Source organism: Ictalurus punctatus, chromosome 27 (genome assembly GCF_001660625.3).
Source record: "Ictalurus punctatus breed USDA103 chromosome 27, Coco_2.0, whole genome shotgun sequence".
NCBI classification, from domain to species: domain Eukaryota; kingdom Metazoa; phylum Chordata; class Actinopteri; order Siluriformes; family Ictaluridae; genus Ictalurus; species Ictalurus punctatus.
Window position 1 is genome coordinate 13,994,459 of NC_030442.2, and position 23,552 is coordinate 14,018,010.

At 42.5% G+C, this 23,552-nt stretch overlaps 1 protein-coding gene across 2 annotated transcripts in view; it reads right to left on the reverse strand.

Annotated features, from left to right (window-relative positions):
• Positions 1 to 23,552, reverse strand: part of nfatc3a (nuclear factor of activated T cells 3a) — an 83,387-nt gene that overhangs the window by 19,051 nt on the left and 40,784 nt on the right. For both annotated transcript variants that reach the window (XM_017458563.3, XM_017458564.3), the window contains exons 4-9: positions 15,294 to 15,493; positions 14,562 to 14,734; positions 14,287 to 14,427; positions 7,722 to 7,777; positions 7,136 to 7,262; positions 4,445 to 5,413 (exon numbers count right to left, since the gene is read on the reverse strand). In XM_017458563.3, coding sequence (XP_017314052.1) covers positions 4,445 to 5,413; positions 7,136 to 7,262; positions 7,722 to 7,777; positions 14,287 to 14,427; positions 14,562 to 14,734; positions 15,294 to 15,493 — 1,666 coding nt within the window. The remainder of the gene's footprint in view (positions 1 to 4,444; positions 5,414 to 7,135; positions 7,263 to 7,721; positions 7,778 to 14,286; positions 14,428 to 14,561; positions 14,735 to 15,293; positions 15,494 to 23,552) is intronic.

A 23,552-nucleotide genomic window follows, 5' to 3' on the forward strand; every position in this document is an offset into this window, starting at 1 on the left:
GTAATCAACGATGGTGAAATTCTCTGTAAGGACATGTTTAATTAACATTTATCGAAGGAGTCTCGAGTGTCAGAGGTTTGTAACACTGTAAATTGAAGTTTCCTGAGACAGGAAAGTCTTCAGGATGGAGGGCTTTCTAGTTTCTCGGTGACATGACAAGCTACAGTACATTTTTTTTTTTTTTTTTAACTTTGAGTGAAAAGAAAAGAGCGTTTTGTGAGAGAACAGCGTGCACCTGTGTATACCTGCTACGACACAAATGACAACAGGAACTAACCTGCTTCGCTGTCATTCTATAGCATTAAATAGATAAACATTATTAATTGAATTAAATATCATTCTTAAAAAAAAATATTCATTAAAAAAAAAAAGTGGTCTAAGAGGAATAAAACACATTGAGCCGTGCTGTTACCTCAGGGTGCTACCAGTTAAATTAAATTGGTTTACTCTCAAACTCTAAAATATAAATAGCATAAACACTGGAGAGATAATGTTAACTAGCTGTTTGTTATCAGTTATGTACAAACGACTGTCCTGGATGACAATTTTGCAATTTAGAACTTCTCCCTTAATGTATGTATATAATATATGTATGTAACTTTTCCTATCAACAAATGAGTGAAATAATATCATACACACACACACACACACACACACACACACACACACACACACACACACACACACATATATATATATATATATATATATATATATATATATATATATATATAAACTGCTTTCTTTAAAATAAATAGTCTTTAAACATGTACCATAAAAGCCACAAACATTTCTTCTTTTACCCACCAAGCCCCTAGTGCACTGTTTCCCAGTTTGCTGCTTGGGCCCCTTATGATCTACATTTGTGCCCTCTTCCTGCTCAAAAACACACCAAAACCAGGCATCTGGTGGTCTTAATGGCTTGGTTTAATTGCGTTATGAAAGAACAAAAGTGTGGCCCATCCAACGGTGCCAAAAAACCTGCTTGAGCAGCAGTGTTCTAGTAAAATGTCATGAATAAAATGGAAGTGGTAAAGATCATTTAAACAGGGGAAAACTCTGATTAAGAACACAACCAGAAGTCTATCTGAATAATACAAAAAGTCTTTGTGTTACCCTACCGAAAGTCACAAATGCGTCAGTTATAGCAACCGTAAAACAGTGATTCATGGCATGAGAGAGAGAGAGAGAGAGAGAGAGAGAGTGAGAAAGAGTCAGAGAAGCAATGCAAGAGAGACCCAGGTGGTTGGGGAAGTCGAGGAAGAGAAAAATAGAAAAGGAGACATACATGAGAGAGCGAGAGAAACAAACAGAGAGAGACTGATACGGTGAAATCGTCTCACTGATTGGAGCTGTGGTCTATTTCCAGAGCCGCTCTGACCTCCTTAAAGTCGAAACAGATCACAAGACAGCTTCAGAAAAAGCATTACATGGACAGAAATCTACACAACACTATTTATAGCTAGCGGTCTCTGTGTTTATGTGTGTGCCTGGGCCTGTGCCTAAAGATGGAGGGATGATGAATGTGCCTCCAGAAAGCAGCACAAAACTTCATCTGGCTTCACATGGTGGGGTTTGTGACCAACAGGCTGCAGGTTCACCATTTTATAATTCTCTTTTTACTGACAGTACAAGTGTAGGAGTTATTATGTGGTTGTTATAGTTACACGGCTAATTGACCGCTTGCAAAGTATATTAGTATAATATAGTGTAAATAAGGTCTAAGGCTATCTGACAGTTTGTGAATAATTAGGTACAAATGATGTCAACAGACTAAAAAACTCTATTGAGATATAAAAAAGGTTTCTACATTTCAGCAGAATTGAACTATTTTGCATTCTGCTTTTGTAAAATTCATCGATACTGATGGTACACACACTCACCATCCACTTTATTAGGACCACCTGTCCATTCATGCACCAGCCATGTCAAGATACAGGTCAAGAGCTTCAGGAAATGTTCACATCAAACATCAGAATGAAGGAAAATCCTGATCTCTGTGACTCCATGGCATGGTTGTCAGTGCCAGATGGGCTGGTTTGAGTATTTTCGAAACTGCTGATCTTCTGGGATTTTCACAGACGAACAGTCTCTAGAATTCACACAGAATGGTGCGAAAAACAAAAAACCCAGAGTGTGTGACAGTTCTGTGGGTGGAAAGGCTTTGTTGATTCGAGAGGTCAGAGGAAAATGGCCAAATTTTCAAGCAGCCAGGAAGGATATATAATCACTCGTGGTGAATGGAAAAGCATCTCAGCATGCACAAAACATCGACCCTTGAGGAGGAAGAGCTACAACGGCAGAAGACCACATTAAGTTCTAGTCCTGTCAGCCAAGAACAGGACTCTGAGGTTATCATGGGCGCAGACTCACCCAAACTGAACCTGCTGTGGTCTTCTGCTGTTGTAGCCCATCCACCTCAAGGTTTGATGTGAGTTCTGAAATGATTTTCTGCTCACAACGGTTGTAAAGAGGTGCTTATTTGAGTTACTATAGACTTCCTGTCAGCTCAGACCAGTCTGGCCATCCTCCTCTGATCTCTTTCATCAACATGGTGTTTCAATCCACAGAGCCTCTGCTCACAGGATGGTTTTTCTTCTTCACACCATTCTGTGTAAACTCTAGAGATTGACGTGGGTGAGATTCCCAGGAGATCAGCAGTTTCTGAAATACTCAAAACAGCCCATCTGGCACCAACAACCAAGCCATGGGTAAAGTCACAGCAATCTCAATTTTTTCCCCATTCTGATGTTTGATGTGAACATCACCTGAAGCTCTTGACCTGTACCTGCATGATCTTATGCTTTTTTTTTTTTATGCAGTGTCCAAAAAGTCAGTGAGAACATGTTGCGCAAATATCTCAATCAGAATAGGTTGAGCAAAATCCACAGAAACAGAGGCTGAGAAAATGCTTAGAGCGTAAGGGTGAACGTGTGTAGGATTTGTTGTGAATAATACATACAAAATGACGTATATCTGTGTTTCAATTTGATTACATCGTGTGTGTTAGGCACCACTGCGTCTGGGGGTTTGGATTGATTGTAAAACTGTGTCTAACAGCGATGTGAGCAGTTCATGTGTCTCAAATACACACACACACACACACACACACACACACACACACACACACACACACACACACACACACATTTAGGTTACGCTCACTCGCTGTTCCTGTTAGATTGGTTGCTCTTTAACACGCTGCTGTCTTCCTGTACACTTCATTATGAAACTTTCATGGCATAAAATGGGAATAATATATCACAAATTCAATTTTAGTACTTAGAACTTACAAATCTTTCTCAATTGGCATACTAATGAAAAGGATACTTTTTTACTTTGACTGCACATGAGAAAATGCAAACACCATTTAGTAACACTATTTAGCTCTAGTGCATTATGTTACACAATGCTGGTCATATGCACCAACAACAAACAAGCACCTTAGATGTGGCACATAGCTGAAATGCGTTGCAATGAACTCGAAAACACTCCCTGTTTGTTCCCATCCTCTCTCTACGAAGCTAAACGCCTGCTCTAATAAGTCTCGTAATAACGCTAATGAGGATTAGCTATGAATGATAGTGCTTGTTACTGAGATTGTTTATTGCATTAGGAATTTACTGACCAGCTGGTCTACTAGAGCCTTGGGGACCCATGCACAACATATGAGCGCAAGCAGTCACGCACATGCACAGAGATTTCATTACCAAGACTGTCAATCATTTTTCAGTTCCCATCAATGTCCAGCTTATGAAGGAGTAAGGAATTAGCCTCTGCTATTTCCTTCTGTGCTCTGGCAAGATTAATTAACACCCATCAGCAACTGATGTGGGGCTACTGACAGAATAAAGCAAGTTTACATTGTAGCAAATTATCAGTTAATCTCATTACGCTGAGGGGAAATACAATCTCTCGACATCGAGGTAGTGCTGATTGTGGCTTGGCATAGACAAGTCCAAAAAACAGAGACAAATAATGGAAGAAAGGAAGAGATCACTGAGTTTAAATGAGGCCCGTTTTAGGTTAGAAGGCACATTACGCTTAGTCCAGTGTGGGCTGGACCAAAAGTGAAATTTAGTAGACCAATAACACATCACCATCAATGCAGAAAAGGACTGAACATAGTGCATCACCAGCAATACAGATGAACAGACTGCAAGAACAAATTTATAGTGCCTCGCCTAAGTCTTCACCTTCTTGAACTTTTCCATGTTTTGTAGTGTTACAACGCGGATCTGAAATGGCACTGAGTTTATTGCTCGCTTACTCCCCTAGTGGAAGAACATGAAATCTTTCTATTAATTTACATTCCACACAGACACTAAATACATTTCGTGGGGTCAGACTGAAACCTTTATCAAGCCCGTCCTGTACGTTTGACACCCTTGCACTAAAAGAAAGAGATTGAAAGAAGGAAGGGTATAAATGCTTTAGCACTCACCATCATCCAGTGTAATATCCTGCAGGCCTATAGAGCGGAATGTGAGCTCTCTGTCCTCGGGTTCTTGCTTGATGTTCAGCCTCTCTCCTTCGCTGGTAAATGGGCCTTGCTGTGGTGCCAGCGGATGCACCATGGGTCCTGCAGTGGGAATCCCTGTCATGACGGGACTGCTGGCCTGGGGTGAGAGCTGGGCACCGAGAGGGCTGCTGGCAGGAGAGGACGAGGTGGGTGACTGGTAGGGCAGTGAGTGCAGCTGAGGAGAGGATGGACCCGAGTGGGGCAGGGGTACCATTCGGGCAGGGGCGCTGGAGGGCGTCGGGCACGAGGCCGAACGTTGCCCGGCCGGATGGTAGCCGAGCGAGCGCTGGAGCTGCATTCCAGGTTGAACGAGGGAGTGAGTGGGCGAGGTCACCTGAGCTGGGGTGGCACAGTGATAGCCCAGAGAGTGGAGTTGAGGAGAAGAGTGGCTCGGGCTTGAGGGTCCGGTTCCAGAGACAGGAGCTGAAACTGGTGAGCCATACACCATGCCCATTCCCAAAGAGTGGCACCCAGCTTGCTCGGGCTGGAAGGGCACGCGCTCGTAGGCCTGAGAGCTGGCTCCAGGTAGACTGGCTTGGCCGTTGAAGGGTAGATTGTGCTGGAGTGGGGAGTAGGTCGGTCTCGAGGGGGGCATACTGCCTGGATGGAAGGGCATCTGGCATTCGGGAGGTGGGTGAAGACCTCGGGCCTGGAGGTGAGGCAGGTGAGAGAAGGTAGGTGAGTGAAGAGGAGCGCAGGTTGTCTGGAGAGGGTGCAGGGAGGGTGCCAGGCCATGTGGGGGGCCTTGCAGAAGCCCATCCTGTGAATGTGCGTGGTCCGGGGAGGGCAGGACTGGAGAATGAACCAGGCCAACGGCATGTGCATGGGGCATGGGCATTGGAGGCATGGCAGGGGGGTCCAAATCATCTCGGTGCTCCTGTTTAACCAGAACTGGAAAGTGAGAGAGACAGAGAGAGAGAGCAAGAGAGAGAGAGAGAGAGAGAGAGAGAGAGGTAAAGACAGTTGAACAACAATAGTGACTAAACCTTCGGTTCAAAATGTAATATCTACTTAAAATTTTTTTACTACTACCATCTACTTTTATTTTAAATATAAGAAATCTGTTTATTTCTGTTCATGCAATCTTAAGCACTGAACAAGCTTATACGGCAGGAAGGTTGGCGTAGTCATCAAGTCCAACACTGGTCCATATGCAGACAAGCCGTCCCAAAAAACAGATGCCACATAGTGATCAGTAACCCATTTTCCAATCTGGCGTTTCCTTCGTCCTCATGCGGCGGGATATTTTTACCCAGGGCCCGCTCTGAGAGAGCATATGGTGCCTGTTTTGAGTGCCACATAAACTAGTGTCAGGTTCGAAACAGGCGATGGGCTCTGTGCCCCATAGCAATGCTCCAAATAGGAGCACAAATCCAGTTTACTGCCTCTCTAACGCTGAAAGGCTGTAATACTGGATCACTGTACACAAGTTCACTATGCTGATGAGAAAATGCATGTGCATGTTTGTGTGTACTAAGCCCATCTTTCACTCCCTAAAGCTTTTTACCTAGATTGGCCTAACCCCCCAACATCTAACCAAAGCCGGCTGCTGCCATGACAGCTACAAGCCGCCACAGCCCACTATGAGCTTTTACTGCCCAAAGCTGACACCTGATTGGCTGAGGCTAGGCGGGTTAGTGTGGAAAACAGGAAGCCTGCTTTCGAGTGGGTGGTTTGTGGAACGGGGGGAGTAGGCGGGAGGCTGGGCCTCTCTCACTTTCTTTCTTTATCTGTATCTGCCTCTCTCTCTCCTGTGGTGCATGGTTAGGTTAGAACAGTGCGCGACAGGGAGAAAGAAACAAGCTCACGTGTGATTAAATTACGCCAACGCTGTTTTTCGGTTTGAGTCAGCTTGGGAAAATAATAACAAAGCGATATACTGCCGGAGTACGCTCGCACGCATACGAAAGACTTCATTAACGCTTAATTCTGTGAACGGCTGCCGATTAGCACTGTTCTAATATCTCAGTGTCATACCTTTACCAAAAAAACCAGGACAAAATAATAGAATATATAATAATGATGATAATTAGACATTCTTAGATATTACAACCGAAATCTGTTGCAAGTCACAACTTGTGCTCTATGTTAGCTCTCTATGAGAGCTGGGGGAACAGTGTGCATCATAAGCATGTGCTTTTTTGGACTCAATATATTTGTGCATTATTCTATGCCTCCCAAAAGCTCTTTAAGCTTCACTGTGATCCATGTGAAGACCCAACTGTAATAATTGTCCAATGTATTATTTAAGGGGCAATGTCAAACGTACAGACTGACACTCCATGAGTTGTTTTAACATCTTAAATGTCGAGTGGTTAACAGGTGCATGACGGTTAGCTGGAGAAACCCTCCAACAAACCACACACACCAAGATGCAAAAGGGAGTCACTTGCAAACAACCAGCCTGAGCAAAGTCACAAAGCCATATGTCCTTTCATGTTAAAATGAAAGCTGCGTTATCGGATGTATTTTTGACCAGGTAGTTTGTAGTTAAGGGAGTGCAGTAGGTTTTTCGCATCCAGATGGAACACTTACAACAATTAAATCCACTACGTTTCAGTACATGACAAACACCTGCAATCACAGCAGGTAGAATGTGTGTGTGAGATGTACCTGACAGGTAGGTGAATCGTTGTGATTGGCTCCTTTTCCGCTTCCCATTGCACACGTAGAACTGCACCTGAGCTGCGGAGGTGATGCTCTTGCTGTGGTACGGTGGAACTTCCACTACAATGCTCGACTAAACACACATCCAACACAAAATGTCTGTTATTTAGTAAGAAATTCCTATGAAACACATTTTCTTTGACTTTCTCTGATATTCTTTCTTAATATTAAGTCTTTTTTTTGGGGGGGATAATTTTAGCTTTTCATTGATTTCTGACAATGCCAGAGTGGTATATGTATATGTGATTTTTTTTTTTTAAATCGTACATCCTTTTTAGCTGTGATTATATCAATATTCACACACTGTTTAACAGAAATATCAGTTAGGACCCTTATACATTTATGTAAGCTTTTCTTTACTGCGTATTTCAAGTACAATTCCAAATGTACAATATATGGGCTGTCGTTATCGTTGTTATCTCAGCCAGGACTGATTCTCATCTCTATCGATTATTTTGATTGAAAATTAAAATTTGATTAAACAATTCATTATACTTTCGTTATACAATTAAAGAAGCGTCATTTCACTCACCCCTTGACTCTTCTCACGAATGATCTTGGCTTCGACCTCCCACTGTGGTCGTCCATCTGATAAAAACAATAAGGATGCCTTCAGCTCTCATATCTTAACTGGTTATTTCATCATATCTGATATTTCTAATACATTTCTGGATTCAAGCTCATGTTATTTGCTTTGTGCTGCACAATCTTACATTTTTACATGTGTTTTAACGATCAGAACATTTAATCGTACTCGGTATAAGCTATACTCCATGTAATGCCAAATCTCAGAGAAAAATTGTATTTGCATTCAAACTGCAAGTCGATTTCCTTGAGGGAACTGAGACTCAATCGCTTGGATTGTTCAGCATTTCAGCTGTGCACTGGAGGAGAGTGCTGACTGCGAAAACAAATGTCATATCAATTATTTCCATGAATGGAGGCCCAGTTCAAAGGCCCAGATGCCATTATGAAAGTGATTTCCTCTGGCCTTCTCCAGAGCCTCCTCACTTAATAGAAACATCAACCTCACTTTGTTAAGATCCACAGGGAGGACTTCAGGAAACCACAAAAGCTGGGGAAAGCAAGGGATTTTTTAATTTATTCCTGGGACCATAAAGGGATAACGATGTGATTTAAACAGCCCCCCCTAGTGCCTGTGGCGAACCTTTCTACAGGTATTAAAAAGTAATCAGTGTCTGAAACGTCCCGCTGATTCTCTTTCCTGGGAAGAGTTATGGAGTGGCAAAGTGGAACAATGTGGTTTGTATTAAAATGGTCAAATGTGCATACAGCCAGGGCTGTGGGACTTGGAAACATGCAGTCATGCTGCTTTTTTCCAACTGCACAGTAAAATAATGAACTGGCCAGCACTGAGAGCCAGTCAGGGCGGAGCATGAAGAGCTCGGGAGGCTGGGTAGGACTGGCACTGCTGCCTACAAAGAGTAGAGGGTTCAATGTGTACAATAAGTCAACTTTGTCTTCCGCTTTAAGTTGTGTTTGAAGTGATGGGTGTTAGTGTAACAGGTGCATATTGTGGAGAATGAATTTGTATACGACACTGATGTGCACCAGTTTTGTGTGTGTGTGAGCGAGCGAGAGCGAGAGAGAGAGAGAGAGAGAGAGAGAAAGAGAGAGAGATTCCCAGAAAGGATTTCCCATAACACTGAAACACTCAACCGTCTTGTTTACAGAGCCATTTTTACATACAACACATGTATACCCGTAGCTTTACCAGACAGTCTATAACAAATAACTATACGCCTTTAATTCCTGTTTACTGTTTCCTCACTGTCTTTACTAAAGCTAACCACACTCAAAGGAACACTTCTGGTAATCCACGCCCCTATGAGAATGCAGTGAAAGTCACAGTAAGGCCTAGCTACGGCAATCTCTGTCAAAAGGCTTTTTGCTAATCCTTCAATGACCTTGGATGCCTTTGATACTGGGAAACATATTTTTGCGGCACATGTTGACATTCAACACACAGCGGAGTGGGCCCCAGAGGCACTGAAGGAAGGCAAGCACAAGCATGAACCAAAATACAGAGGCTCTGGGACATGTACACCATCACAACCCTTCCCTCCAAAAATATGGGTGTCGAGTGACCTTTCATCTATATAATCTGCCTCAGTGCAATTATCCGCATGGTACAGAATATCGTTTTGAACTGCAGCACAATTCAGAAGAATGTACGATTTTCTTTCTCCATCCATTCATTATTAAGATTTCCTATTAACTGTTGTTTACAATCATCAACAGCTTGAGAAGGAGCTACAGACAAAGTGCAAAAATAACCAATACAATTACACTCATTTAGTCCATTTAATGACCAGATTCAATAAGTCCCTGAATTCAATTAGATGCAATCTGAAAGCCATGATTAGGGCCTAAAAATCTGAAATCCTGATCTCCTCTTGTGCTTTGCAATTTGTTTTTCAGCTCAACGTAGACCCCAAGACCAAGGCCTTTTTCCGCTCTCTTTGGGTTGTTTCTATACCTTTCTAGTGCTTAAATTTACCAAACCAATTCTTCTGAACTGCATTTGACCTGTGTTTAAACATTGAATGCATTACTGTTTGAACGTTCAATGAATCGAATGTCTCGATTCGTCGGATTCGGTTTTGCTCTCAGAAATAAAAACCTAAAACAAATTCTACCGTATGACCGTATGTCTTCATACATCAAGCTTTCCCACTTTAATCCATGTTCCTGAAATGGAACATGGAACGTTTGTGGAATGTGACTTTTTCTTTTCCCAGATCTTCACAATTTTGGGTGGATTTCAACTGGCTAGACTTACTGAACAGTTTAAGTGATGACAACAATTATTGCAATGTATCTTAGGATTGTCCCATTCCCTTATGGAGGAGGAAACGTCTCAATCTCTTTTTTCTACTCAGTCACTTGGTAGGGAAAAGCTTACAGTTTATAGATAATTGTTTGCACTAGTTCTTTCATCTGATACTGTTCTGCACTACGCACACTGTCCACACTACCAACAGCGTTCGTCTCACACTGACTACGTTTACATGGACAGCAGTAATCTAATTATTGACCTTATTCTGAATAAGACAATACTCTGATTAAGGTGTTTACATGAGTCGCTTTTAGAATATTCCTTTCATGTTCCTGTTTTACATGTTATAGATCATAGATCGATTAACGGCACACATCGGACGCCACGCCGTCCGACGTTCCCTCCAGAATTTAACGTATCAACATACAGTTCGTCTTCGTTATGGTACCGTATACAGTTTTGGGTGTGTTTATTTTTAATTTTACGAAAGCTTCGAGTGCAGTTAATTATTTGTCATGCTGTACGTGCAAACAGACGACTGCTTGAAGCCGTGGGCTGCGTCCCAAACCGCGTAATTATCTAGTATATGGTAGCCGAGATACATGTATTTCATCTACTATATAGTAGGTAAGTATGTGGTTTGGGACGCAGCCGTGCTCTCTTGTTTGCCGTCAAACGGTTGAGTTCTGCCGTGTGTGTACGTGTCCTGTCGCACAATGCGGTGAAAACTCCCGAACGACGTTAATAGTGTGATTAAGGTGTTTACATGCCTGTAATGCACGTCGATAATGCGACTAAAACAGAAGTACTCCACACGTCTCAATTCCATTTGCGAGTATGACTTTAGCCGGATTTATGTAATAAAAATTTGCTGTTTACATGCTAGTTTCTTAACCAGAGTAGCGTCTTAATCGGGTTAATATCGGATTATTGTTGTCCATGTAAACGTACTGACTGTTGTGTATGCTGTGTATGTTGTGAATGCTATTTTTATGTAGACCTGTATGCTGTGCCACTGCATGGCACCCTGGTCCTGAAGAAACACCAATGCATTCCAACGTGTATGAGCTATATTGAGGAATTGCAATAAACCAACTTGTCGTGACCTAACTTGACTTAATGTACTGCACTGACTTCCTTTAGTCAAACAGAGCTAACACCAATGACGTTGGGCTCACAGAGTGAGTCAGCGGCGTCAGTTATGGGTTGAACCTGTATGCATTATCAGATCAGTTCAGCTTATTTGTGATTCCGCTGGTCAGGGTGCACTGAGCCACCCTAGCATACTGGAATGCACATGTAACAAATAGGAAACAAACCAGTAGGCCAACTGCCTTTATTCAGGCTCAAAGTGAACTCATAACAGTTCTTAATAATATGTCAGACTGTGTGGCGTTAGGGTTACAGCTTTATGAGGTTAAAGTCCGATACTTTTAGAATTGTATCGAATTGTACTCGAGCCTGAAATCGATAGCGCCGACACTGCATTGCATTGCAACTTCTGAATCAGTTTAACTCTTCCAGCAGAATGACTCATAATGAGTCGGGCAACATTACAACCATTATGTCACGTATTCCAATTATAAGTAATAGTGTAAATAAGCTAAATCAAGCAGTCTGAAAAATGGGCCAGCCCGGCAGGGATGAGTGTGTATTCTGATAAGAAAATGATGTTCCATGGAATATGGACATGTCTGAACTGGGAAGCTTTTTGCCCACACTTTGTGTGACATGAAGTATCACCTTTCGAAGTATCACCTGAAGCATGAAGAATAGCAGTATGAACAGGCTTAACGTTAGAGATTAAGCTCATCGCTGAGTAACAAAGTGATTATCGCGCCGAACATCGGTCAGATTTGCACCACACCTATCTTAAACTCTGTCACCTTTCCATTTATACAAGATGACGAACACTAAAGGTTACACTCTAAATATGGCTGCATGCTTTCTTTCTTATTGCAGCTGATCAGAAGACAGATGAGCTCTGTGGTGTTCATAAGACTAGCAGCACGAGGAACATGGGATACATTGTACACACAGGGCTTAAAGCTTGTCAGTGCAGTTAACCCCCCCCCCCCCCCCCCCCCCAAAAAAAAAAAAAAAAAAACTAACAAAAAAAACAGACCCATTGATATCTGCTAAAATTCCCTGTCAATCACGTGGCACTTCTTTTCCACACACACATTCTGAGGGCAGGCATGGGCTTGTCAATCCCAGGATGCCGCTGCACGTTCGACTCTTTTCTTTCCTTGTGTTTCACTACAGGGATTTATGCAGCACTTTCAAGAAAAAAAAAAAAAAAAAAACTAAAAAGCTCTGCATGAACTGTAGGCAAAACACATATTAAAGCAAAAATCTGTTTAGCTTAAAGCAGTTACAACAGTGTGACTGACCAGAGAGTCACCAAAGCTGCAGGTGATCGCTTAACAGTCCAGCGTTACTGCCTGCCGTAAATTACACGATGTGTACGTGCATGCTCCGGAGAGAGAAAACGAGTGGGTGAGTGAGAGCTACAATCTAGAAAATTGAAGAAGAAGAAGAAGAAAAAAAAAATCCATACAAAAACAGTCTATTTGTGAGTGTGTGTGTGGATGCACAAGTTTCAGGTGGTGTCTTCACACTTTCATGTTCTCACACTCACACACGTAAACCCTGCCTAGAGGAAAAGGGAAACCGTGGGAGGTCAAGCTGCTGATGCGCCGCTGATAATCTACGTGGCTCTTACAGACACGAGAGTGCCACGTCCTCTAGTCGAGCTAATAAATAACAAAACTCACAACGTTCAACGTTAGGTCTCCAGAACCTTCAAAAAATCCCTAATACTCCAGAACCAGCCTGAGGAAAGACATCAGAGCCTTTGTTTGGAATGATTGGAAACAAAGCCTTAATCAGGAGCTTCAACATCTGTCTCTTATATAGTGTTTATTTCTAACAGAAATGGAAATAAATATAGTCCATATAGTATGTTCTATTTTATATATATTTTATTCTACAGGGTGTCCCAGAAAGTCTCCATGCATAGGGGAAATGAAGACTTTTTAGCAAAGTCTTCCAGAATTTTTCATACTTAGTTTATACATACATAAACATAGATTATACATACATACATACACACACACATACATACAAGCATAAACACACTACACACACACACATACATACACACATATACGCATACATACACGCTTTCATACATACACAGACACACATATATACACAAACATACATACATTTATATATAAAGACACATACACACACACACATGCATACACATACACACACACACATATATACATAAACACACATACACACGCACATGCTTTCATACATACACATACATACACACCTTCATACGTGTACACACACACACACACACACACACACACGCACACACACACATATATATATATTCATTTTGCTAAAAAGCGTTCATTTCCCCTATGTATGGAGACTTCTGGGACGCTATATACACTATATACTATATACACTAGAACAACTATATATTGTTCTAATACTGTACCAAATGTCCAGTGCTTCACTCTAAAGCTTTTCTGAACTGTTAACAGCACATTAAACCAGTAATAAACACTAAGCTTACGTGTTATTAGACATACTCCGTGGTAGTCTTGTTTTATAAATCTCAGTCCAGTACTGTATTTTACTCTAGTCACCATTTCACTGCTTTTTGGCTTTATATGTATGAGATGCATAAATTTCCCTAAACAGCAGCTCTGACAGCAGTTCCAGCTGCAAGGGTTATATTAATGCACTCATTCTAACATGTTATCCTTTCTATAACACTAACAACTAACAGGGATTTTGTGTGTAATTGTTGATATGGTGTAGTTTTATGTGAGAAGATGTTTATTCAGCATTTTTGGAGAGTGTCTAGAATGACTTCAAGGAAGACAAAGAAGTTTGTGCTTCGCGTCTTCTCTGTAATATGACAAGATGCTCTGTTTTTAGGTCTTATTAACTTCATTAGATGGTAAAAATTGAACGACTGTCTATATCCGCTAACTAACAGGAACTAACTTGTTACACAGATGTTCCACAACATTATATGGAACTAACGCAGGATTTGTAGTTCTTTAATAATAATAATAATAAAAAAGAATTGTTGGCAAACTGCTGTGGTATAGGAGGAGTAAAACATTTTAGGATGTACTGTTACTGCAAAATAATCAACATGGGTGGTGGTAACAGTAACTCCTAGGGGGATGCAAAACACCCATAATGCACTTCTTCAGGGAACTGTTCAGTAGGGAACACTTTTTCAGATGATTGGTGCACTCACCAGGGCCTTTCTCCAGAAAGATGACCTTTGACTCAGGGAAGAAGTTTGAACCTGTGATGACCATTTCCTCTCCTCCACTGACTGGACAACTGCTCAAACTGAACTTCTCCACCTGTGGTAACTCCTGTGCTGAGCGCTGGGCTACACACACACACACACACACACACACACACACACACACACACACACACACACACACACACACACACAAAAGTGAATGGTTAATGTAAGAAATAAAATGTAAAAAATATGGTGGCTGTTTATGAGAGACTTACAGCACTCCACAGGGATAGAGGCAGCTTGTAAGGACAGAACTTTTCCGTTGGGTTGTGGGATATGAACCCGAAACACCACACGCACTCGGGTATTTTTCCGCCCAATGTCTGTCTCGCCTTTCCTCAGCTCGATATCCGAGTTCCTCAGCTTTAGAATCCCGGCACAGTCGATACTGTAAAACACAGCAATGGTAGCGAAAAACCCCCAAAAAACAACAACGCAAAGCTATTTACTACACAACTTTCACCACCAGCGAGGAAAACAAATTATTAGCTGTTTTAATAAACTTGACAATTTTAAATGTGACACTTCAGCAGTTCAATTAGGAAAGATTAGAAAGAACTATTTTAATAATCATTTCTAAAAAAAAGGCAGATTCTTACACTGGACATTTCACGAGACATTACATCATGGGCAGCAATGGCCACTAGCTGCTGATGTGTTCATTCTATTAATATATTGTAGTGTTTCATTACACAAAAAGGCAACAAAATCTATTTTTTAACTCGATGTTTAGCTTTTATGACCTCAACGGTGAAACCATGGAAAACAGAATGATGGTTTTTTTTTTTTGCTTAGTCAGAAGCCCACACAGTTTCCTTGGAATCAAACATGCTTTTGGTTCCAATTAAAAATTTGCCACAATGGAAGACATTACAGTGTGCTGCTATATTTTACACAATCTCCAGGTGTGTGTGTGTGTGTGTGTGTAATGTGAAATGCAACACTACCTGGCAGACATGTTGTTCTCAGGAAGGAGTGGAATCTCCAGAACTTTGGTGCTAGTGATGATGATTTCCTGGCTCGCTGTGGCCACTGTTTTGCCTGTGATGCGGTGAACCTGGTAGAAAGCGTGCGGTCTTAAATAGCGGTCGTCTGCCGTCCCGATGAACATCTGCAGATTTACAGGCTTCTCGTTGTAGCCAACGAGCTGAGGGGGAGAGAGGGCACATGTTAAATAGTGCACTAATGAAAAACATATCACACACATATCACATATCATATTACACGGCACATTTTTGCCTCGAAAATATATCATTTTCACTTTTCAAATACAATTGCAGGGCAAATGTTCAATGTTACTTTTCCTATCAGTGTCTGTGGAAACATCATCTGGGATACAACGTTTTTGCCTCGGCATCATTGTCAGATTTTTCAATTCAATTCAATTTTTCATTCATATACCACTTTTAACAATGGACATAAAGTTAAAAAAAAAAATTCCCTAATGAACACGCGCCAGAGGTGACGGCGGCAAGGAAAATCTCCCTGAGATGACATGAGGATGAAACCTTGAGAGGAGCCAGACTCATCCTCTCCTTGGTGAAACCAGATGGACTGATTATAAAGAATTTCTCTTCTATAACTGTATACTATAGTCAAAGATTTTGTGCTAATTGCTAAGGATCATGGGGGATCCTGGAGCCTATCTCAGGGTACTTTGGGCACAAGGTGGGGGACATCCTGGACAGGGCAACCCATCTCAGGGCACAATCGCACACCCATTCACACACTACGGACAATTTAGAGATGCCCGACAGCCTACAGTGCGTGTCTTTGGACTGGGGGAGGAAACCAGAGTACCTGGAGAAAACCCCGGAAACACGGGGAAAACGTACAAAATCCGCGCACACGGGGCGTAGATGTGATTCGAATCCCCAGCCCCGGAGGTGCGAGGCAAACGGGCTACCTTCTGAGCATCATTAGAGTTTTAACTGCAAGTCTATCGTCTCAAACGGAAACGATCAACTGTTCAATGATGGAGACTTGTGTGTAAACTGTTCTTAACAATTACAGGCTATCCAAAGAAGGAAAAGCCTTTTTTCCTCTTATAAATAAACTTTCTTAACTTGAGAATTCCCCAACCTCAATCTGGACCGTAGATTTAAAGAAGAAAAAAAAAAAAATCCACCCTCAATGACTTGAGCATTAATCTTTATAATTAACATGTTGGTCTATTTTCACTGTGCTTAATGTCTTCCTACATTCCTACCCACAATGCCATCTGACTACGTGCAGATCGTGGTGTCTGTAGGATTTAGCTCTTGCTTCGTCGCTACCTAAAGAAGGTGATGCAGCGGCACTTTAGCCCTATCGTCTGTCCAGCTTGCTCACCTCCTCGTCTGTACACTCTAATTGTTTGACATTGTTGGAATACAGTATAATCTGCTATTAAATGCCATCGTCGTTGCGTTAGCCACGTCCTCCTGTAACTTCGGCGTGGCACGACTGCTAATATCTCGCAGGAAAATTAAAAATACAGCACCACCGAACACATTCGCACAAGAATGACTAAGCAGAGCAGAGATATTCCAATACAAACATATTTAACAGGTTTCAGGATGGACTTTTCCTTTAAAGGTTCAAAGCACCTTATAGTCATCAGGAAGACAGAACTTGAATGATAACTTTTAAGGATGGATAGAAACAAGGACGCGGAACAGAAATGACACAAAGTAAATGAAAAATAACTGAGGCTTGCTGATATAAAAACAATATGTAAAGTAGCATAAACAATAAAAAATTACGTAGCATAATCAATTCTGTACATCTCATTCAGAATATACATGAATATGCACTTTGGAAACACCACCATGTCCTCGTGCTGACGCTAACAGCTAGCTAGCTACTAAAAACTAGCTTGCATTTGTCAGAGATCATATTATATTATGTGTTCCCCCTGTCTGTCCTCAGACAAAGCTTTAATTCAGTGGAAACTGCTGAATAAGTTCGTGCTCCGGTGAGGTCACGCTGACGCCGACTAGCAAGAAGCAACACTAGCAGGACTGTCGCTACGTCTAGTGTGGTGATGGTGGTGGTGGTGGTGGCGCTCCGAGACGACTGATGGCGTGCGTCTAGTGTCGAGATCTGACCAATCAAATCGTGACAGTTAAAACCAAAGTCCGAGCTTACACCATTCCAGCCCAAATATAGCATTTTTCAGAAACATTGAGGGAGAAGAAAAGTGCGTTTGAATTTTTGAAAATAAATAAATAAAATCAGAAAGCATCTATAGCATGTGTTCGATGAAAATGAAGTGAAATTTAAATGATCACGATGAGTTTTTTTTTTTTACTACGCAGTATCCTGTAGAGTCTGAGGTGCAGTATGTGTACTTCCCTGCCAGTGTAAATGTCTCTGAATGATGTCCAGGCTGCCAGGCCAGTGTGTGAGCGTTTGACCTGCCAACACGTCTGCCAGGCAGGAGAGTGCCACCACACGGAACAGGGAGGGGGTTCCGTGTGTGTGTGTGTGTGTGTGTGTGTGTGTGAGTAGACACCTGGGCCAAACACACTCTGTACAATACCTCTTTTGCTGGAATGTTATGTTTGGAAAGCTTTGTATATATAGGAGGGCGATCCTTGTGTGAGTGTGTGTGTGTGTGTGTGTGTGTGAGAGAGAGAGGGAGACAGAGACACACACAAGCACACATACACACACACAGAAAGTGTTAAGAGAGACAGAAAGACACAGACAGACAGAGAGAAAAAAAACAAGAAAGGGAGAGAGAGAGAAGACAGTGACAGAGAGACAGAAGTAGACAGAGTGAGAAAGAAAGACAGAGAAAGAGCAAGAGAGCGAGAGAGATACACAGAAAGAGAGATATATATACACAAAGAAAGAGTGAGAGAGAGACAGAAAGAGCGATATATATACACAGAAAGAGTGAGAGACAGAAAAAGAGAGAGATACACACACAGAAAGAGCGAGAGAGAGAGACAGCAAGAGTGAGAGAGAGATACACACACAGAAAGAGCACGGGAGAGAGAGACAGAGAGAGAGATAGTGAGAGAGAGATACACACACAGAAAGAGCACGGGAGAGAGAGACAGAGAGAGAGATAGTGAGAGAGAGATACACACACAGAAAGAGCACGGGAGAGAGAGACAGAGAGAGAGATAGTGAGAGAGAGATACACACACAGAAAGAGCACGGGAGAGAGAGAAAGAGCGAGAGAGAGACACAAACACAGAAAGAGCGAGAGACAGACAGAAAGACAGAGACAGACAGAGAGATGAAAACAAGAACGGGAGAGAGAGAGTAGACGGAGACAGAAAGACAGAAGTAGAGAGAGCGTGAGAAAGAAAGACGCAGGGCGAGAGCGAGAGATAGAGAGACACAGGGACAGGGAGAAACAGTAACGGAGAGAGACAGAGTGAGAAGGAGAGAAAAAAACATAGAAAGAGACAGGGAAAGAGACAGAAAGCGTGAGACAGCTCTGATTCACAGCTATCCAACAGCAGAGCATGGTTGTGAAAAAAGGTTTTGACGTCACATACAGACGTGTCACTCAGTCACATGCACTTGAAGGAAAAAAGAGAGATGGACAAATAGAAAAGAAGAAGATGTGAGAAACTGAGAGACTATGTGGACAAAAATAGGATGTTGAGAACAGGCAGGCTGAAATTGCGTCCTGTATATATATATGGAATATATTATATGGTATAATTTCTCCTGGAAACGTGTACCTGAGGGAAATGGCAACCCGAAATGACACGTCTTAAAATCCCCAGTTTGTGAAAGCAGTTAGACGACAGAGGCTCGAACCCAGGACGAGGAAAATTCATCAGCCAGAGAAGCCACAGTTTCCAAAACTTCTCAAAGCACTATTATGGAAGCTATTCACCAACCCTCAGCTACTGATGTCACATTCATTCATCTTACTCTCAAACACAAACACTCTCTCACACACACACACACACACACTGAGGTTGAAACTGAGGCCAGAAAACACCAGAATCGAAGGAAAACAAATGGACGTAGTGTAACGAGCCACCGAGGTGTGAGGCTTGTTTGAGGAAGCTGAAAACACACACCGCTTTGTTGGAGCTGTTTGCTCTAGTGCTCAGATGGGTAACAGTGAGGCCTTGAGCACACGTGTGTGTGTGTGTGTGTGTGTGTGTGTGTGTGTGTGTGTGTATTTAGAGGTCTGAGGGGACACACATTACTCTGACCTCCACCATCAACACACAGATCCTCAGAGTGTACTTATGGGAGACGTGTGATTTTATTTCAGTTAAGGGATCGTGCTCACTGCTTCCAGCTCTCCTAGTCAATTAATCTTCCTCCTGTTTGCTGCGAAAGAGTTAGAACCAGTGTGTATATGCGAGAGAGAGAGAGAGAGAGAGAGAGCGAGAGAGAGAGAGAGCGAGAGAGAGTCAGAGAGAATAATAAACAAGCTCGTGGTGTGCGAAGCTGGCTGCCAGACTAAAATGGGGAGTGACAGACCAAAGCAAAGTCAGATTGTGTGCAGCTCACAGGGAACTCTGATGCATGGACTCAATTATGTGCCAGCCATGTCCCATTTTCACCACTTGAAAGAGCGCAAATAAATAAAATCAACCATGCTGTTAAACCGCGTGCAGTGTTTTCCAGAGCAAATCGCTCGAAATTCATTAAGAAATCTTCACCTACTTGTGGGAGCTACTTGAAGTTAGTAGCAAACTAGCACAGACGCTGATGAGTGAGAAGCAGGGGATGTAGACATGTTGTTCATGACCCAAATTTGCCTTCTGTAACTGATCTTCTGTTATTTCTCATCCAATCACTTGTCCATCCATCTATTTTCCATTCTGCTTTTCCTAACCAGGGTTGCGGGGAACCTGGAGCCTATTCCAGGGTGCTCGGGGAACAAGGTGGGGGACAAACTGGACGGGGTGCCGACCCATTGCAGAGCGCAATCGCACATATATTCACACACTACGGACAGTTTGGAAATGGCAATCGTGTTGTCTTGGGACTGGGCTAAGTCTAACGCATGTCTTTTTGACTGGGGGAGGAAACCAGAGTACCCGGAGGAAACCCCTGAAGCATGGGGAGAACTCTGTGCACACAGGGTGGAGGCGGGATTCGAACCACAAACCCTGGAGGCAACCCTGGAGGTTCGAGGCAAACATTCAGTCAGAAAGAGTTTTCACAGATTTTCAAAGATTTTAAATTCCATTTGCGCCGAGTGGTCTGATTAGTGGAGTGACGACATGACTTGTACAAAAGAAGAAAAATCAACAGTAAAATCAGTGTTGAGAAACAAACGTGTTTGAGACGTGTTGTGACCATCAAATTCAAAATAACCTTATTTTTTTCTTAAAATGGTACCTTTACTCAGTTTAAACATTTGATATGTTTTCTATGTTCTATCGTGAATAACATATGGGTTCATGAGATTTGCAAATCAATGCATTCAGTTTTTATTTACATTTGACACAGCGTCCCAATTTTTTTGGAACTGGGGTTGTATGAATGCTTTAACATTTAAATATGCTTTGATTTTTTATTTATTTTTTTGCTCAAAATGAAATGTTAGTCGTTAGAATACGGTCAGAAGGGTTTGCAATGTGAAGTCAGACATCTTGCTTTCAAATGGTACACCGCTCATGCCTTGAAGGACTTCTGAAAGGGCAAGTCGCCAAATCCGTTTAAGGAGTGGCCGTCTGAGATGAGTTTACGAGTTTAGACCATCAACTTGCAAATGCTTATAAAACAAATCAAATGTTGATACTGGTAAAAATGTGATTATCCGCCAGCTGTAATCTAGCCATAATCACTGTGCTAACCCAGCCTGAGCAAGAGGCACGTCTATCTAGGTCCATTTTCTCAGAGAGCAAACCTCTAAAGCAGCTCCACAGGTCTTCCAAGAGGCAGGTCTTCTCACTACACGGTTTTAATGAAGCAAACAAGGTTTCAATAGAAACCATCACAGAAATTCTAATGGTTTCCACTACACCTACCATGACAAACCATCAGCTGTTAACCAACTAAAACCATTACGCTTACCATTATTGGTCCATAATGGTATCCACTATCCACTGATACCATCCGAAACTGTTCCAGCATGACAATGCTTCTGGCACAGAGTGAGCTCCATGAAGACATTAGTTTCTGAGGCTGGAGTGGAAGAACTCAAGAGTCCTGACCTCAACCCCACTGAACACCTTTGGGATGAACTGGAACGCCGACTGCACCCCAGGCCTCCTCGCCCGACCTCAGTAATCAGTAACGCTCTTGTATCTGAATGAACGAAAATCCCCACAGCCACGCTCCAAACTCTAGTGGAAAGCCTTCCCAGAAGAGTGGAGGTAACTATAACAGCAAATGGTGACCAACTCTAGAATGGGATTTTCAACAAGCACATATGATGGTGATGGTCAGGTGTCCACATACTTTTGGCTGTATAGTGTAGTTGCGAGGCAGCATGTAGTGAAGTGTGTCTTCTTACAAATCCTCTTAATGAAGCACAGATACAATAACATCGATGCGGTCGGCCCTCAGGACGGCAGTGATTATACAGAGCGACATCAAAATGATAGCGCTTATAGTATTAGCCGGTTTGACTGGCCCTTTTAATTGAACGTCTTTAATGGAAATCAAGGAGCCTATAAATTATATCTACTTGGATCGAATCTGTTCTGTAGGTAAAAAAAAAAAGGAATAAAATGCACTATTCTTAGATCTTGACCTGTTGAACTAGCATGAGGATATATTCTGTAAGCGCTCTGGATAGGGAATATGTATACATATATATATATATATATATATATATATATATATATATATATGGGGGCAGTGGTGGCTTGGCGGTTAAGGCTCTGGGTTACTGATTGGAAGGTCAAGCCACAGCACTGCCAAGCTGCCACTATTGGGCCTTTGAGCAAGGCCCTTAACCCTCTCTGCTCCAGTGGTGCTGTATCATGGCCGACCCTGCACTCTGACCCCAACTTCCTAACATGCTGGCGTATGTGGAGAAAAGAATTTCACTGTGCATATGTATATGTGACCAATAAAAGACTCATCATGTGGATGGCTGTGGTTCGGGTTGTAGAGCGGGTTGTCCACTAATCGTAAGGTTGGCGGTGCGATTCCCGGCCCACGTGACTCCACATACCGAAGTGTCCATGGGCAAGACACTGAAGCCCAAGTTGCTCCCGATGGCAAGTTAGCGCCTTGCATGGCAACTCTGCTACCATTGGAGTGTGTGAATGGGTGAATGAGACACAGTGTAAAGCGCTTTGGATAAAAGCGCTACATAAGTGCAGACCATTTACCATTATCATTACTATATGCTGTTAATATCATTCCTTAATTTATAGTTAAACAACTTGAGAACCTGAGCTGTATACGATACTGACATATTCAGTCACGCACATCGATATGCTTTTGTTTGTACGCATGTAACCTCTCCTGAAATCCTCCCCAAAACTCCTTCTTCTCCCCTTCGGCCCGTCGCTTGTTGTGTTAAATCTGGTGACATTAGAGCCGTCACATGTCCCGGTGTTGGACAAAGTTAACTGAGGCAGAAATAGCACCTCTGGCTAGCGTTACATTCTGAAGGCTAAATAAAGGCGTCTGGTGTGCGCTGCATTCGCTGCTCAGCTCCACTAATAGAGAGTGAGAATGAGAGCCTCAGATGGAATGAGGGACAGCACCAAGGAGACGATGAGTGTGTGTGTGTGTGTGTGTGTGTGTTGAATAATATGAACACTTTCTCACTGCTACCATTAAAAGTTATGCGTCTCATCATGGCAGCAGTTCAGCATCTCTTATACATTCCTTACACCTGAGTTTCACCCTCCATTCTCTCTCTCTCTCTCTCTCTCTCTCTCTCTCTCTCTCGCTGATTGTTTCCCAGTGTTGCTCTGTGGTTGCTATGGCGAAGGCCAGCCGGTGCATGTGTGTGCATGCGTGAGTGTGAATTTGTGTGTATTCATGTGCCCGAGGGGGAGGGGCGGTTACACACCCAAGGTCATACACACACGGGCACGTGCACACACACACACGCACACACACACGCACACACACACGCACACACACACGCACACACACACGCACACACACACGCACACACACACACACACACACACACACACACACACACACACACACACACACACGCACGTTTTACTATCCCTGTAAGGACCTTCCATTGACATAATTATTACGGCAGCCAATTAATGGTAAATGGCGCACTTATATAGCACTTTCATCCAAAGCGC